This window comes from Lepidochelys olivacea, assembly GCF_965140295.1.
Source record: "Lepidochelys olivacea isolate rLepOli2 genome assembly, chromosome: 1".
NCBI classification, from domain to species: domain Eukaryota; kingdom Metazoa; phylum Chordata; order Testudines; family Cheloniidae; genus Lepidochelys; species Lepidochelys olivacea.
Window position 1 is genome coordinate 46,961,757 of NC_140411.1, and position 17,291 is coordinate 46,979,047.

The 17,291-nt window shown below is 45.4% G+C and overlaps 1 protein-coding gene across 1 annotated transcript; it reads left to right on the forward strand.

Annotated features, from left to right (window-relative positions):
- Positions 1-12,294: 12,294 nt before the first annotated feature.
- GSX1 (GS homeobox 1) lies at positions 12,295-14,174 on the forward strand. The gene is made up of 2 exons (XM_084617477.1): positions 12,295-12,733; positions 13,303-14,174. Exons 1-2 carry the CDS (start codon positions 12,346-12,348, stop codon positions 13,656-13,658), a joined length of 744 nt encoding a protein of 247 aa, XP_084473603.1. The 5' UTR covers positions 12,295-12,345; the 3' UTR covers positions 13,659-14,174.
- Positions 14,175-17,291: the final 3,117 nt, after the last annotated feature.

A 17,291-nucleotide genomic window follows, 5' to 3' on the forward strand; every position in this document is an offset into this window, starting at 1 on the left:
TGATAAAACCGAGGAGTTTTCAGTTGTGGCTATCTGAAATATTGCTGTATTGGAGAGACAAGCAGAGAACTGTAGAATCAGGACAGAACTCAAAATCTCCAGACACATGGCCTCTCTGCAGGTTGGGATAACCCAGAGCTGAATGTCTTTGTTCTCAGCACTATTCCCTAAGCTTCTTGATTTAGGCACAGAGCAAGACATCCTCTTTACTGAGAGATGCTCCAGGATCCCAACTAGAAGTACATCAAAGAGAATCAGACTGATTGGACATTCATTGTCTCTATCAATTTCAGAAACAAAGACCTAATTTAAAGGCTGCTAGACTCAAGAACACTATCCCTTTGGAAGGACAGAAAGTCTTCTTTCTTGATATAAAGTCAATAACAGAATCAGAAAGAAAGGCATGAATATGATAAAAGAATGAGAGAGAGAGAGAGACAGAGGGCCTTTCTACACTACACATGCCTTTACAGTAATTTCTGTGGTGGCGGATGTCCACACTACCCTCACCAGGAGGGCTTCCACTGACTGAAGAGGGACAGTATGGGGAGCTAAGAGCCAGGGCTCTCAGCTCCCCGCAGCTCCCCGCCAGGAGCTCAGATTCCCCCTGGGCTCTCAGCTCCCCACTCACAGCCGGGAGAAGGGGGCAGCCACCTGGGCTTCTTGGTTCCCTGAGTGGGGAGCTGGGTCGGTGCAGCCCAGCTCAGAGGGGGAGCCAGGGACACCTGGGCTTTAGCTGCCCAGTTTTTTTGTCAATTTCCCAGCTCCAGCATGGAGCCCTGAAATTGACAAGACAGCTAAGAGCCAATGTAAGTAACCCAGTGTCTACACAGATACTGCATTGCCCTAACTACACCGACATAAGCCTTCTCGTGGAGCTGGAATTATTTTGTCAGCTGTCTTACATCTCCCTAACTGTGTAGTGTAGACCAGGCCAGAGAGCTTTGTGATAGGAGGGATTAGATGGGGCTATATTGTACCCATCTAAACTGAATTGTACCCATCTAAACCCCCAGTACAGCTTTCTTGTTATGGGGCAAGTCTTCAACTCTTAGCTTATTAAAGAAAATCAAAATGAAAAGACAAGCAGAAGGATTTAGAGCCAGATCCTTGTGCCCTGTCCTGGTCACTTTCCACTGCTCAGGTAGTGCAAAATGACTGGTAAACTGACATAAAGGAACAGCTAAGGATTCTCCTGACATACGGGAATCATAAAGCCAGCATAACTGGCTCTGGGCCACCTTCATCTCATCATTCACATAGAGGGTGTTGGGGGTCGGGAGTTGTTGGGTAGTGGCATGTTTTTACAATGACTGTAGCTCACGAAAGCTTATGCTCAAATAAATTGGTTAGTCTCTAAGGTGCCACAAGTCCTCCTTTTCTTTTTGCGGATACAGACTAACACGGCTGCTACTCTGAAACCTACAGTAGGAGAGGTTCACCAGTATGTTTCAGCTGCTTTGTGCCACTCAGGGTTAGCAGACCACTTAAGCCAAATTTATGGCTATTTTACATGACAAAACAGCCAGAGTGCACTAGTGAATTTGGTCAACGTTTTTCCCCCCTTCAGACAATGCTATTTTAATTATGTTCCTCTGTTTTGGGAGAATGCCTTTCCTTTTTCCCAGCTACATGGCCAATTTGCTATCATACTTCACTTTAAACAAATCTCCTGGAAGCGGTTATATTTCCATTATGTATACTGATGAGCCGAACAAATGAAATGACATTTTCCAACCCTGCTATCAGTGTTTTTAAATCCCTTTCCAGCTCTATTTCCTTATCGGCTTTTTTTTTAAATGCGAGAGAATACTTGAACATTTCATTTAAACTTATCAAAACAGAGCAAATGACCATTTCATTTAAATCTTTCAAGAGGAGCAAAGGACTTTTTTGGCCATTGTCAAACCTTTGTGAGTTGACCATTGGATGAATGTCTCTGTGAATGTTTATTAATCATTTTCCATAGTATGATGGTCTCTGAAATTTTGCTACTTTAGATCTCCTAATATCTACAAAGTATGGTGTGTATTTCCTATGTCTCTCTGCTCAGCATAGTTTATGACTGTGTTAAAGTCAATTTTCACTCAGCCTGGTTTTCATGGTGGGATTCCTTTATGACTTCAATTCATGCTGTCTGCAATCCAGACAATATTGTCTGCTAATCTGAGGTAGATGAGATATTGTCCTTTTATGTTATCTTCTTTCTTTTCCCAGCTCAGTGTCTGGGCAGTGTGGAGAATTTGGGGAAGATGATATCTCTCCTGCCTTACTCTCTCTCCAAGTTTGATCTTTTGATGGGGATGGTGGGGAGGATTGTCATTCATCCAGTCTCAGGCCTCTTTTCTCACTTTTTGTGTGTGAAAGAATAGTAGAAGAATTTCTCTACTTCCCCCCAGCAAATGTTCTGGGTGAAAAGTAGACAAGGAGAGAGAAAGAGGAGAAAGATGGAGAAAATGAACAATGCATACAAAAAAGGAGAGAGGGAGAAAAGAAAGGAAAAGAGGGGGAGGACAGAAAGGAGGGAGTGAAGGAGGAAAACTGGAAGGAAAAGAGAGCAAAAGAGAATAACAGAGTAAAATTAAATGAATATTTACATTTACTGTATGCGTCATTTTTCATCTCACAGGATCCTAACTCACTTTAAAAACGATGGAACTATTGTATAGCTGAAAATGCTTCTGTGTGTTGCCAACCCATGGCCATCTGAACTGCCATCTGAACTTCTGTGTGTTGCCAATCCATGGCCATCTAAACTGCCAAAATGCAATGGAATTACTCTAGCTCTGCATAGGAGCAAGAATGGAAGAGGTCATAGAGTACAGGGGCTCTCTGCAGCCCCCTACCATCTGTAGTCCTATTGTATTCCCACTGCTTTTCAATCCTGTGGGTTTTATGAGGATTCAAAATATTTTATTATTTGTTTGTTGTTTGTATTACAGCACCTAGAGGTCCCTAAAGAGATCAGGGCTCACTTGTCCTAGGCACTGTACAAATGCATAGTAAGAGAGAGTCCTTGCCCTAAAGAGCTGACAGTCGAAATAAACAAGACAAAGGTTGGGAGAAAGAAATTATTAGTATCCCGTTTTACAGGCTGTAAACCAAGAGACCAAGTGACTTGCCCAAGGTCACACAGGAAGACTTTTGGAGATGGGACAACTGACTAGAGAGACCACAGGTCTGACCCAGTATAGTATTCTCTGTGTTCTTAAGTTCTATGGTGCAGCCAGGAAGCAAACCCAGTTCTCCTGTGTCCCAGTCCAGCTCCTCAACCACAAGATCATTCTTCCTTTTTTTAAAGATCCACAGAGAAATATACACAGAGGATTTCATTTAGTGAGGAATAAAGTTATGTATTAGCACAAGTTTGGAATTGTTCCTCTTCTCACAAGTATTGAACGACATTTCAAACAATTTTCAATAAACTTTCATACCACCACACATCATCATGTCTTTTGTTTATGCCACAAATTAGGGCAAATCTATTTCATGTCCCTCCACCTGCAATGCCAGCTTGATTCAAGCCCAGATCCTCAAATGTTGAAATTATTGGGAGTTAGGCACCTCAATATCATTGAGTATCTGGGCCTTAGTTACCAGATTGCAGGTCTCAGGCATAACAAGAAAGTAGAACATTGTTAAAGAAAGTCTAAATGCTATCTAAAATAGCTTTTCTAAGTGAAAGTATGTTGTGATTACAAGGTTCAATGTCTCACAAAATGCTAGGCCTAAATGCAAATGCCACACATCGAATCCCAGGAATCCCAGTGAGATATAATTTATGTTTCTAGCCCAAATAGGACATGATCCACTTGCCACTGAATTCAATGGGAGTTGGTTCCAGCCCAGTGTCTATGAAATACTGACCTTTAAAATTGTCACTGGCACAAGACTGAATGAAATAACCATTGTTTTAACTCCTGTTAACTGTGGAGTGAATGAGGCACTGGCTTCAGGTCTTGTAAGACTGCACCATTCCTAATGTTCAAAGCAGATGGACCTCATGATATACATGGAGTATGGGGTTCTGGTGGTGTCTAGCTAGCTTTTTCCACATCAGGGCATGTCTTTCTTCATTCCAACAACTTAAAAAATCACATTTGAAAGTCTATGTGAAGAGAATGCAAAGTTTGCGTGGTTCTGAATTCAAAGAGGCAAATCCTCAGCCGGTGTAATTTGTCACAGCTCTATTCACTTCCGCCTTAACTCTGCCCCCTTGTGCATGTATGCATGTACACACACTGGGGTCAGTCAGGTGCAGTTCCATTGGTTGCAGTGAAAAACGAAGTGAAAGAATAAGGGGCATTGTTTTTAATTGTACCCTAACTACACAAACAGTGCAGTCAGCACATATCTTTTGAAGAACTCAAGGAAAGGTGACCTCACCTTCCAGAAAATGATTATCACCAAAACCTCATTATATTATAACAGCTGTGTGTGTACATGCCTTACAATTGAAATATATATACACATACTTTACAATACAAAAATAGAATCCAAATATTTCACCACACACAAAATTATTTTTAATTTTTTCAAAATAGAAAGCATAATGTAATCAAATGAAACAAGAATGAAAAAGGAAGTAATTAGCGGTGTGCCTCTTCATGGTGCATACTGGAAAGCTAGAAGAATCACACCTTGGGTGATCTTTGTTTTGCACAACATTAAGAAACATCCAGCAGATTTCTTTCACATTAATATTCCACAAATGCTTTTCTAAGATTGGCTAGCCAAGACCAAAGAAAGAAGCAAGTTACATAGCTTTTAGATTGCAATATTCAGTCACTAGGTGTGAGCAGAGGCTGTTGAAGACCTATACCGCCACAGGAAGAGCACTGAGGAAATTGGCCCTGATCCTCAAAGGTAGTTAAGTGCCTAAATACCTTTGAGGATCTGGGGCCTTTTGCCTCGTACAGGTGCAGTCTCCCCCACAGGGCTTGTGCATTTTGCACCAGCCATAAGACTGAAAGAGAATATGGTACCCATGGGGTGAAATATTCCTCTGCCACCTCTGCCTTTTTTGGCAAGTTCCTCTGCTGAGAGCACAGGGAGTGGTAGTTTGTGCTGCTCTTGAGCAGCTTTGTCGGATACCTTTGAAAGTCTCCCTCCCGGACTTTCTGCATTGGGGAACTCCTTATTCATGCACTTACAGAACGGAGTCCATGTGCTTGAAGAGGCCAGATAGTCATCTCCCAGGCAAAGAGTTAGACCCTGCATATCTTTTCTGACTCAGACTTTTTTCTCTCTCGTATTTGTTTACATAGTTCTATGAAATGCCATATACTATACATTTGCTTTTCATTTGTCAGCACACCTTGGCCCTGGAGCAATTTAGAGAAGAAAATAGGTAACAATGACACTCATTTACCTGTGCATAGATCCCATTTCCTTAGGTGCCATTCAGAGGGTCAAGCAGTGAACCAGGAAGTTAATTTAGCACTGCAAAGATGAACAGCAGAGGCTGCCCTAGCCACAATTTTTGTGTGTTGGGGGGCGGGGGAGGGGTGTCACAAGGCTAACTGCAAAACTAGGGAATGTACAATCTTAGGTGGGCATGATATTCTTGAACATTTGTGGTATGCTTAATCTGTGGTGTGTTGTGTCAGAAATTTTTATTGTTTTTTCATATTATTGCGTTAATAAGGTTTGCCTGCACTACAGGATGCTACAAATGTATCTGAGGCTGCAGAAAAAGATACGCCATACTATATTAATTGAGAAACAGTCTATGATCTACAGTATTTTCATGTTATGGCATCATTTGCTGCTGCAGAGCCTAGGTTAATAGGAACTAGATAGACAATCTTCCTTTTGGCTATTCTCAAGACAGCACACTCAGAACTCTGAAAAGGTCAAAATACATAAGAACGGTCATACCGGGTCTAGCCTTGTACCCTGTCTTCCAACAGTGGCCAGTTCAGGTGCTCGAGAGAGAATGAACAGAACAGGGAAATTATTGAGTGATCCATCCCCTGTCATCCAGTCCCAGTTTTTGGTAGTCAAAGGTTTAGGAACACCAAGAGCACCAAGGGGTTGTGTCCATGACTATTTTGGCTAATAGCTATTGGTAGACTTATCCTCCATGAACTTCTCTAATTTTTTTTAACCCAGTTGTACTTTTGGCATTCACAAAATCCATTAGCAATGGATTCCATGGGTTGATTGTACATTGTGTGAAGAAGTACTTCCTTATGTTTGTTTTAAATCTGCTGCCTATTAATTTCATTGGGTGTCCCCTGGTTGTTGTGTTCTGTGAAGGGTAAATAAAACTTCCCTATTCACTTTCTCCACACCAGTCATGATTTTACAGACCTCTACCTCATCCCCCCTTAGTCATCTCTTTTCTAAACTGAACAGTCCCAGTCTTTTTAATCTCTCCTCATCTGGAAGCTGTTTCATACCCCCAAATCATTTTTATTGCCCTTCTCTGAACCTTTTCCAATACTAATATTCTTTTTTGAGATGGGGGTGACAAGAACTGCTTGCAGTATTCAAGGTGTGGATGTACCATGGATTTATATAGTGCCATTATGCTATTTTCTGTTTTATCTATTCCTTTCCTAATAGTTCCTAAAATTCTATTAGTTTTTTTCACTGCCACTGCACTTTGAGCAGATGTTTTCCGAGAACTATCCACAATGACTCCAAGATCTCTTTCCTGAGTGGTAACAGCTAATTTAGATCCCACTATTTAGTAAGTATAATTGGGATTATATTTTCCAATGTGCATTTCTTTGCACTTATTAGCATTGAATTTCATCAGTGTTCCCTAGTCATCCAGTTTTGTGAGATCCCTTTGTAATACTTTGCATTCAGCTTTGGACTTAAATATGCTAAATAATTTTGTATCATCTGCAAATTTTGCCACCTCACTATTTACCCCTTTATCCAGATCATTTATGAATATGTTGAACAGCACAGGTGCCAGTACAGACCCAGGGGGATCCTACTATTTACCTCTCTCCACTGTGAAAACTGGCCTTTTATTCCTATCCTTTGTTTCCTATCTTTTAACCAGTTCCTGATCCATGAGAGGACCTTTCCTCCTATCTCATGACTGCTTATTTGCTTAAAAGCCTTTCATGTGAGACCTTGTCAAAGGCTTTCTGACAGTCCAAGTATAATATATCAGATGGATCATCCTTGTTCACATGTAAGTTGACTCCTCTCAAAGAACTCCAACAGATTTGTGAGTTATTATTTCATTTTACAAAAGCCATGTTGACTCTTCCCCAACATATTGTGTTCATCTATGTGTCTGATAGGTCTGTTCTTTATCATAGTTTCAACAAATTTGCCTGGTACTGAAGTTAGGCTTACTGGCCTTTAATTGCCAGAGTCACCTCTGGAGCCTTTTTAAAAATTCAGTGTCACTTTAGTTATCCTCCAGTTATCTGGTACAGAGGCTGATTTAGTAGGTTATATACCACAGTTAGTCATTGTGAAATTTCATATTTGAGTTCCTTCAGAACTCTTGGGTGAATACCATCTGGTCCTGGTGACTTATTCCTGTTTAATTTATCAATTTGTTCCAAAACCTCCTCTGTTGACACCTCAGTCTGAGACAGTTACTTGGTTCTGTCACCTAAAAAGAAAGGCTCAGGTGTGGGTATCTCCATCACAGCCTCTGCAGTGAAGACCAATGCAAGGAATTCCTTTAGTGTCGCCACAATGGCCTTATTGTCCTTGGGTGCTCTTTTAGCACCGCGATTGTCTGTGGCCCCACTGATTGTATGGCAAGCTTCCTGACTGTGGTATACTTAAAAAAAATCTGTTAGTTTTTGTTTCTTTTGCTAGTTGTTCTTCAAAATTCTTCTCTCTTTTTTGGCCTGCCTAATTATACTTTTATTCTTGACTTGCCAGAGTTTATGCTCCTTTCTATTTTCCTCAGACTGACTATTTTCTTAAAATGAATCTTGTTCAAACTGGGCAGGTGTTTTGAAAAGGAGGAAGTGAAAATTGGCAGGCAAGAAATTGGCTGGCAGTGAAACAAATTCTGAGACTGAAGGGCTAGGTTTTCTTATGGTCATCTAATAAATAGATGGAAGCAGCCTGACCTCTTTTGCCTCCTCTTCTTTCTCACATCCAGCCTCACCTTTTTTCAACCACACTCATCATTTTCAGGGACTCCTCCACTGTGCCCATTTCTCCTGGCTGTAAATTGTGCTAAGTTTCCACAGCTTCCATTCCTCTCACAGGAGCTGCTGGCACTCAGTCCTGCTCATGATCAGGCTACTTCAATGTACATGGAATTAGATTGTGTGGAATTAGGATCCTGATCTGATTTTAGGCAGCATGATCTGAAAATGTTGGCCTTAAGGCCCAGTTCCTCCATCAGTTACCTTTACCTTCCTCTATGAGTAATTCCATTGACTTCCAAGGATCTACAAGAACTGTTTGGCCCAGATATAATACTGTATGCATTAGATCACCATAGTAATGTGTATCCTTTGGTCAATCAGTCTCATAGTGAACCGTTCATGATTAACTAGTGGTTCCTGATTTCAATTTTAGTGCATCTTTAACAAACCTGGTGCTCAAACTGTGGGGGAGGGGGAATGAAGTTATATCCACATCCACATAGAGCTAGCATCCCATCCTCTCCCCCAGTTAGCAATGGTATCTCCTCCCTGCAAATAGTGATGGTACGCCCACACTACCTCAAACACTGATGTTGCCCATCCTCTCACCCTTCTTAGTGCTGGTACGCCCACTCCACAGAGGGTGACAGCAAACCCTCCTTTCCCGCCAAATAGTGAATGTGTGCCCCTCCCCCAGATAGTGATGGTATACCCTCCTCTCTCCCTCCCCCAATTACTGATGGTGTGCCCATCCCCTCCACAGAGTGATGGCCTGCCCACTCTCAGTTAGTGATGTCATGCCCTCCTCTTCCCCCAGATAGTGATGGTATGCTCCCCCGTGGTGGTAGGTCCCCACCCTCCAATTAGTGATGACATGCAACCTTCCCCCTGCACCAATAGAGATGGTATGCCCTCTCACCCGCCCCCCACATAATGATGGTATGCCCCCCCCAGTGATGATATGCCTCTCTCCCACCAGTTAGTGATATTCTACCCCCTCCAATTAGTCATGGTGTGCTCTCCTCTCCTCACAGATACTGATGGTGTGCCCCCCATGATGGTATGCCCACCTTTCCATTAATGATGGTATGACCCCCTTTCAATTAATGATGGTATGACCCCTCAACCACTCCCCCCGTTAGTGATGGTATCTCTCCCCTCCCCCCCACTAATGGTACGTTTAAACTTGTTATGAACAACTTTCCTTCGCCAGCAGGCAGCAGTGAGGAGAGGGCAGGGGAGGGTGGTGGTGAGGTTGGGCAAATTTTTGTCAGGCAGGAGTGGCAAAACCTTAGCACTGTAATCCCTACCAGTGGTCTCTTCTGCCCCTGCTCCCTCCCCCGACACTTTTACGGGGTTTACATAAGTACTCCCATCGCACATCGAAATGTGAAAGGAATTGCAATAGCTGGAGCTGCAGATGTCTTGGGATTTTCCAGCCCATTGCAAATGAATCCTCCCAGGGAAGGAAAGTGTCTGAAGACACCAGGAACAGCCCACGGTGTAAATTGCTCATCTGAAGTTCTTTCTGGGTTATTTTCCGGCGCGTTACCTATAGACTGTGTCGCTTCTGCGAAAGTGTGTTTATCTGCCTCCTGGTACTGGATGAAGATCGCATACCCAGGCTCGCTTTCAGAAAACAATCAGAGGAAGCAAGCTCGGCGCTGAAAAGAGGAGCGTAAAGCAGTAGGATTAAAGGTCCGTGGTCGTTTCAAGCTCTCATAAAATCGGGCTGAAGGATACTCTTTTGCTGCAGTCTGGGTTCTTCCAGCCCACAGTAGCACAACAAACCATTTCAACATTTCAGCACAAAACAGATTCCATTGTTGGGCTGCACATTAAAAAGTGTTATTCGCTTTGAAGTTTTTGTCTAATGGCTCTAAAGTGAAAGAAAATGTTTTCCTATTACTTAATTCAATCATAGCGAAGAGGCTTGGTAAAAAGCCCACGGATTTTGCCCAAAGTGTGACAGAGTTCTCTTTGTGTTTGCTTATCCTCTGCTGTCACACACTTTAATTCGCCTCTCTTTATCTGGCATTCAAAACTTTCTTCAATGACATTCAATAAGGTCCAGCGGCTGGAAAAAAAAAACTGGTTATTTTTTGGATATTCTTTCCCAGTAGCTTTGGGCTTGGTGTGCATGCAGGGACTGTTAACCCTTTGTCTCCCTGCGGCTGGGAGCCTTGGGGTTCAGCCCTCGGACAGCAGGAATCTCTTAGTCTGGGGTTAGAAATCCACCCACCCCACGCCCCCTCGGTGGCTGGCCATTTCCCAGCAGGATGCTTTACCTCTTCCCAGGCTCAAATTCACGATAAACATCTGCATGAAAAAATATTGGCTCATTTTTTTTAAAAAAAAAAAAAGAAAGCTGCCGCGGGAAAGATACACTAAGAATCCGGGACTCTCCAGTGAGCTCGGGCTGGGGTTTTTACTATCATTCTTTTGTATCCTGTATATTTATAATGGGGTGGGGGGGGAAACCCAGATACATTTCTAGGCTCAGCCCGTCCATCTTGTCTCGGGCAAACCTACCCCAGACTTCGGTGGGGATTGGGAGTAAGGAGCAGAAGCCAGAAATACAGGGTTACACCGTTTCCCAGGCATTTCATCCTATTCTTTCCTGCCTGTAAAAAAATAAATACAATCGTTGGGTGTTTTTAGATGGGCAGGTTACGGTGTGGTCTATCAACACAATTTCTTCACATTTGTAATGGGGTTTACAGCCCCGAGATCTATTAAGTGATCAGGGCCTGAAGAAAAAATGTATTCGTCTGCATGCTTTTTTTTCTTACTGACGTGTGTTCCTTACCACCCTACAAATGAAACAACACCAACGAACCAATATTAAACAACACCAACAAAACCGCCTCCCTCTCTTATACACAGACACAATTCAAAGCCTAGATCGGGGACTGAATGGTGTGTGTGTGCGCGCGCGCATAGCTATTAGATATAGATTAGGTTGTATGCTTTAAAGCTCCTTTTCATTAACCAATAAAGATACCGCCTCTTTTATTTCTGCTAATTTTCATTATATGGGAGGGGAAAGCTAATTGTTAAAAGTGCTCTGAAGCTGAAATATTTCAAAGCCTGTTTAATCAGTGCACGGCATTTAAAGTTGTTTAACTGTTGTATAGGCAGAAAAACAGGAATAAACCGCATTGCAGCCTATTACAATTCAAGTGGTTTAAAATGAAGCCAGCAGCCCTACTCTCTCTTGAATAGAGACGTTCATTCATGTATTTACTGTAATTATATAGTACTGTAACATCCACCTATCTACCCACCGAGACATACTATCGATAGATAGTGTGCAGAAAGCGTGTGTGTACTTTGTATATGTTGTATAGCTAGCGATGTGTGTGCTGACATGCATCTATGTGCTGATATGCATCAAGAAACAGTGGGGCTGCTTTTTCATTTTGAATTGCAACAGGTTAAGAAGATACGGCGAACTCTCCTCGGGTGGATGCGCCAGACAGACAGAGAGCTGAGCTAGGTGCACGTCCTATGCACAAGGTTTGCACCAGCCCTTTGCTACGTGAAGCGGGTTTACACAAGTAACGCCACCCAGTATTGTGTAAACCGAAGGGTTAAGCTCCTGCCCATGCACAAAGCAAAGGGCTTGAGATAGCGGGCGAGGTGTGGAAATAGCAGCGGAGGACGGGGAGGAACTTCCCGACGAAAGGAAGAGGGGAAAGTCACGGGTGCGTTTGCAGAAACTCGGGGGTCGCCTCGCAGGGAGCCGCGCTGCGGCGGAGAGCGCCGAGCAAAGCCCTTGCCCAGGTGGGAAGGCGGCCGGCGGCTAACGGGCTGCTCTGGGAAGTTGCAGAGAGTTGGAGGAGTTGCTGCGGAAGGCAAACCCAACACGGGGAGCGGGCTGCCGGCGGCCGAAAGCGCGGGGGCGCGATAAGGAGCCGGAGAAGAATATTAAATCGCTGGCGAATGAGCAAATAACCCCGCCAAAGGGAGAGGAGGGGTGAGGCCGCCAGCTACGGCGTGGGTGGGGCTGACAAGAATGGAGTACATTATGCAGTTCATTTAGTTAACAAGGGAAATAATGAGGAAGCGTGCAGCGTGAATGCCAAGAGAACAGGCACAAAAAGCCTATTGAGAGCCCCGGCCGCTCCTGGCGTAGCCATCACATGGCAGAGGCCCTATTTAAGCGGCGAGCCCGGCGCCTTTCAGCACCACTGGGGCTGGCCAGCACCCCGAGGCACCTCCGGCGGCTCCAGCGGCGCCGGGCCGCCAGCGCGGGGAGATGCCGCGCTCCTTCCTGGTGGACTCGCTGGTGCTGCGGGAGGCGAGCGAGAAGAAGAGCGAGAGCAGCCCGCCGCCGCCCCTCTTCCCCTACGCCGTGCACCCCTCGCACCCGCTGCACGGGCTGCCCCCCGGCGCCTGCCACTCGCGCAAGGCCGGGCTGCTGTGCGTGTGCCCGCTGTGCGTCACCGCCTCGCAGCTGCACCCGCCGCCCCCGGCCCTGCCGCTGCTCAAGGCCTCCTTCCCCCCGTTCGCCTCGCAGTACTGCCACGCGCCCCTGGCCCGGCAACACTCGGCCTCCTCCGCGGTCAGCGTCAGCCACGCGCCGGCCATTTACCAGACCGCCTACCCCCTGCCCGACCCCAGGCAGTTCCACTGCATCTCCGTCGGTAAGTGCCAGGCTGCGAGGCAGGGCGGGAGCTAAGAGGCGGGGCAAACGGACCCGATCCTGCCCCGCCAGACTCCCCGTGCGTGGTGGGCAGGATGGGGGCAATGTCACCAGTGCCAAAGGCCGGCTGGCCCTAAGGAGGAGAGCTGGCCCTGCCCCCGGCAGTGCAGGGCATGCCATCGGTGCAATGGCAACTGTGGCCTGGGGAGAGAGGGTGACGCTGCAGGGTATGCCATGCCCCGCCCGGGCACTGATACCGCGTATGTAATGCCTAAGGGGAGGTGTGGCACGGCAGCGCGCGCCGTGCACCATTCATGCCATGCCGTGTCATATCTCTGGCATGGGGGTGAGTTGGCGGGACATGCCACCCACCGCCTAGGCAATGCCAGGTAGCGTATGCAATAGTGTGCGTCCTGTGGCATTCAGAGAGGCGCCCGGCCAACTGCTCGGTGCGTGGCTCGGTGATCTGGATGTGGGGAGGCTTTCAAGGACGCCAGCTGGGCCCCTAGGGCAGCTCTGGGTGCAGCAGGTTTAGCGCCACGGAGTCTGACCGTCCGCTTTCCTCTCCAGACAGCACCTCCAGCCAGCTGCCCAGCAGCAAGCGGATGCGCACCGCCTTCACCAGCACGCAGCTCCTGGAACTGGAGAGGGAGTTCGCCTCCAACATGTACCTCTCCCGGCTCCGGCGCATCGAGATAGCCACCTACCTGAACCTCTCCGAGAAGCAGGTGAAGATCTGGTTCCAGAACCGCCGGGTCAAGCACAAGAAAGAAGGCAAAAGCAGCTCCCACCGAGGAGGGGGCTCTGCCCACAGCTGCAAATGCTCCTCTCTGGCCACCACAAAGTGCTCGGAGGACGACGAGGACTTGCCCATGTCTCCATCCTCCTCAGGGAAAGACGATAGAGATCTCACAGTCACCCCCTAGCCCCACAGCCCCCAGAGACTAACCCGAGAGCAGAAGGGGATCTTGCCCTGTCCTATGCCAAAAACGCTGTGGAAGGATTTTATATCGTTTTGTATATTTCATGTAATTTACAAAGGACTTTCTGGCCTTTTTAGAAATCCTGTGAGTGCCGCTGTGTCGCTGATTCCGTTGTAAATAAACTGTCCGCGTGAGCCTAAATGTCGCCAACTGTTGCTATTTTACTTGTGGTGAGGGGGTTTGGTTTTGTCGTCAGGCAAAGCGCTCCGCTCCCCCACCTCTGTGTTGTGAACTGTGATTAACTGTGTCTGGTAAACAGCGATCCTCCAGAGATATCTATTTCTCAGAGGGGGCGGGGAGGGGAGAACTAGTTCTGTAATTTGTATCAATGGTCGGGAATCATTCAGCTTTAGTATCTCCCGGCATTTCGTCCCTCTCCAAAGCAAAAGTGGGGACGCGCACCGGGTCACTGCGGTGATCTCTAGAAGCAGGTAATGAAATGTGTGAAATGTGGTTTGACGCCTTTTTTGGGGGGGGGGGGGAGGGAAGATGGGGGAGAGGAGTTTGTTTTTTTCTGTAAAATTTGCTTGATGGCGTTTCTTCAGACCCATAGCTATGTAATTGTACGGTTTCTGTACTACCGGGAGATATTTATTTATTTATTTATGTAAAAAATAAGAATAAAATTTTTGCATAAAGACATTACGGTGACGCCTTTTTGTTAAAAAAAGAAGATGTAATCTGTGTCCTACAGATCTGCAAAATGTGTTTGTGTGTGTGTGTATATACACACACAAACATATATATATAAGTTGGGTATACAGAGGAACACTGACAGTATATATGTCGAATGTGGTATATTTGCCTGCATGGTTGCCTCACCCTAAAGATGTTTGTGGCCAATATATAATTATTATAACGTATATAAGCATATTTTTATAACATGTGCATCTCTTCTTAATCCAGCCAGAGGTTTTCCTGCTGGAATTTAGCGCATGTAATGCTTCTTTGATGCTACATAACCAGACCCATAGGTTTTCATTCCTTCTAGCAATTTTTAAAAGCAAAAGATGCCGGTCATTCTGATCCTTGGGGAATAGCGCTTAAGTCTGCAAGCCAAACTAATCAGAGATTGACATTTTCTGAAAAGCTTTGTCCCCACGCTATCCATGCGCTCATCCCGCATCCATCCATTGTCCTGTACAGTACTTACCGCCCGGAAAACTTGAAACTGAATCTTTGTCGGTCATCCCAATAGCGAACATCGGAGTTACATTTATTATCAACAAATAAGCAACATGTTTCAAATTATATTTTCCCCGATTAATAACTTGAAAGAGGAAAATACCATGCCTGGCCCCTTGTTTAGTTCTCCAAATCATTTCTCCATCCAGTCTGGTTTTATTCTAGTTGAGATAGAACTGTGCCGAATTCTGCGTACTCTCCCTGTACATCCAACAAAGGAGATCTATCCATGGGTCTCCCGAATGCGAGAAATCTCGGTATCCAGGAATTCCTATAGTACCACCCATTGCCATCTGAGAAAGGATTGCGCATTTCGTAGACGCATCTAGCCCGATGTTCTCATTATATGGGTGTTCTTTAAACACTGGTCTCATTCCACTGCATAACTTTACCAGCAACATTTATCCGGCAGTTAGAACAAACCAACCCCGATGCCACAGATAATTACTCCACGTTAGTCTGGAAGGAAACAAGGACTGGCACGTTCCCAAGTGCGGGAGCAGAGTTGGGGGTCTTCGCGCGGAAAGCGCAGTAAACTGATCGCTTCGGTAAAGTTTTATACAGACAATAACTCTGGCCCATGTCCAGCCATCGGGTTATTAAGCAGAATTCCCCAGTGTTTACACTTTAGAAGTGATGACACGATCTGTCCCCTCGATTCGGTTCAGTGTCCCCTTTGCCCTCCAGTCGTTAGCTTTGGCCGCTTTTAACCATCCCTTTCTCTGGCTTTCAGGCTGCCTCCCTGGATGACAAGCGTTAGAAAAGTTTGCCTCGTACAGCCTTTGCCAAAGGCACGTCTGCACCTTATATTTCTACAGCTCAACACGCTGTGCCCAAACACCCAGGCAAAAAACTTACCGGTACCTGTCACCGCGCTATCAGACACATGGGTCATCAGATTTTAAGGTCCCGGTTAAAATCAAGGGGGAGGTTCTGGTTTTAAAATCGACGGTACGATATGGCAGGTGAGCGAAATCGGACTGAGCAAATAATGGATGGATATTTTGAGTCATCTGCCCGTATTGTGTATCCTGTGTTTCTTTACCTGACATTGGGGTGAAAATATAGCACCATTTGTATTAGTATTTGTTCTCTTAAGAAGTAAACCGGCGTCTGTCCTAATACAATCTAATTTAAAAATGAATTAATCTGGATTAAGAATCAGTTATGATGTTTTAGTATTCTATATGTTGTTTACACAACACCATAGGTGTGTCTGGCTGTCTTTTAAGCACCATGCAAAGTCTTAGTCTTCCGAGGTTACGATTAGCTTTAAGTTAAATGTGTGGGATGTTTGCTTCTGTATTGTCCATAGGTGTAGACAGGGACCATCTTAAACTCACTCCTGGCTTTGATGTATTACAAATTAAGCACTTGCCTCGTGTTACCCAGGTTGCTGCATTCCTGGGGAATACGGATGATAATTCAGACCGAGCAAGGTGGAGGTCTCTGAGTTTTGGAAAAGTTATATACTCATATGTTTGTTCTCCCGCAGAGAATTGAATAATACATTGTCAGACTCCTATGGCTCCTTTCCGCTCTCTGTTGCAAATAAAGGTCAGGTAAGGTAATGCCACTGAGTATATAAATCGCACCCGTAAATTCTGATGAAGAGTTTAAAAGACGCAGAAACGCTTCCGATCATCTTCTAGCTGGGAAGCGGCCCCATGACCAGAGTTCTTAGGGTAGCAGTATTTCTCGACAGATGCAACACATTGCCTGGGTTGCTGGTTTTATCACAACCGTTTATCCCTGTTCTGACGAAGACGAAACCAACAAAACCCCAGCATGACTTCTGCACTGATCCACTCAAGCAGAAGTTAAAAAATCTTTAAAATGCAATCAAAAAGTCTCATTACAGAGACCACAGGATCGGGACCTTAGTCGCTGATCGAGGCTGATCATATCATTAGGGCACACCGAGAACTCTTCTCTTGCCTTTACATGTTCATTAAAGATCCTAAACGTTTCCAACCTGATGGAAAGTAAGGACAGGTGCGAAATCGTATAGCCGATTACACCGCTTTTCTCTGGCTTCTGGTGAACAAGGGGGATTCTAATCATATTCCCTACACTATTCCTTTGCTCTGCACCGGCCCGCCCGCCCTGTGACACCAGAAGGTTTCGGACAGCAGTCCCCAGAGCTGAAGGGCTGGAAAGCACCGATATTAAGGCAAATGTCCTGCAGGATATTCGATTCTCCCTCTAATCGCTTTGCAGTGATGTGGACAGAGGCTTCCCGATCCGAACTCACCTCGCATACACCCACAGGGGATCATATCCTGGCTCCAGAGGCGTTCATGGGAGCTTTTCCCTTCACTTCAATGGGACCAGGATTCGGAGCATAGCTATTTCTGTGGCTGCTAGTAACCTGTGAGTGCTCCATATTTC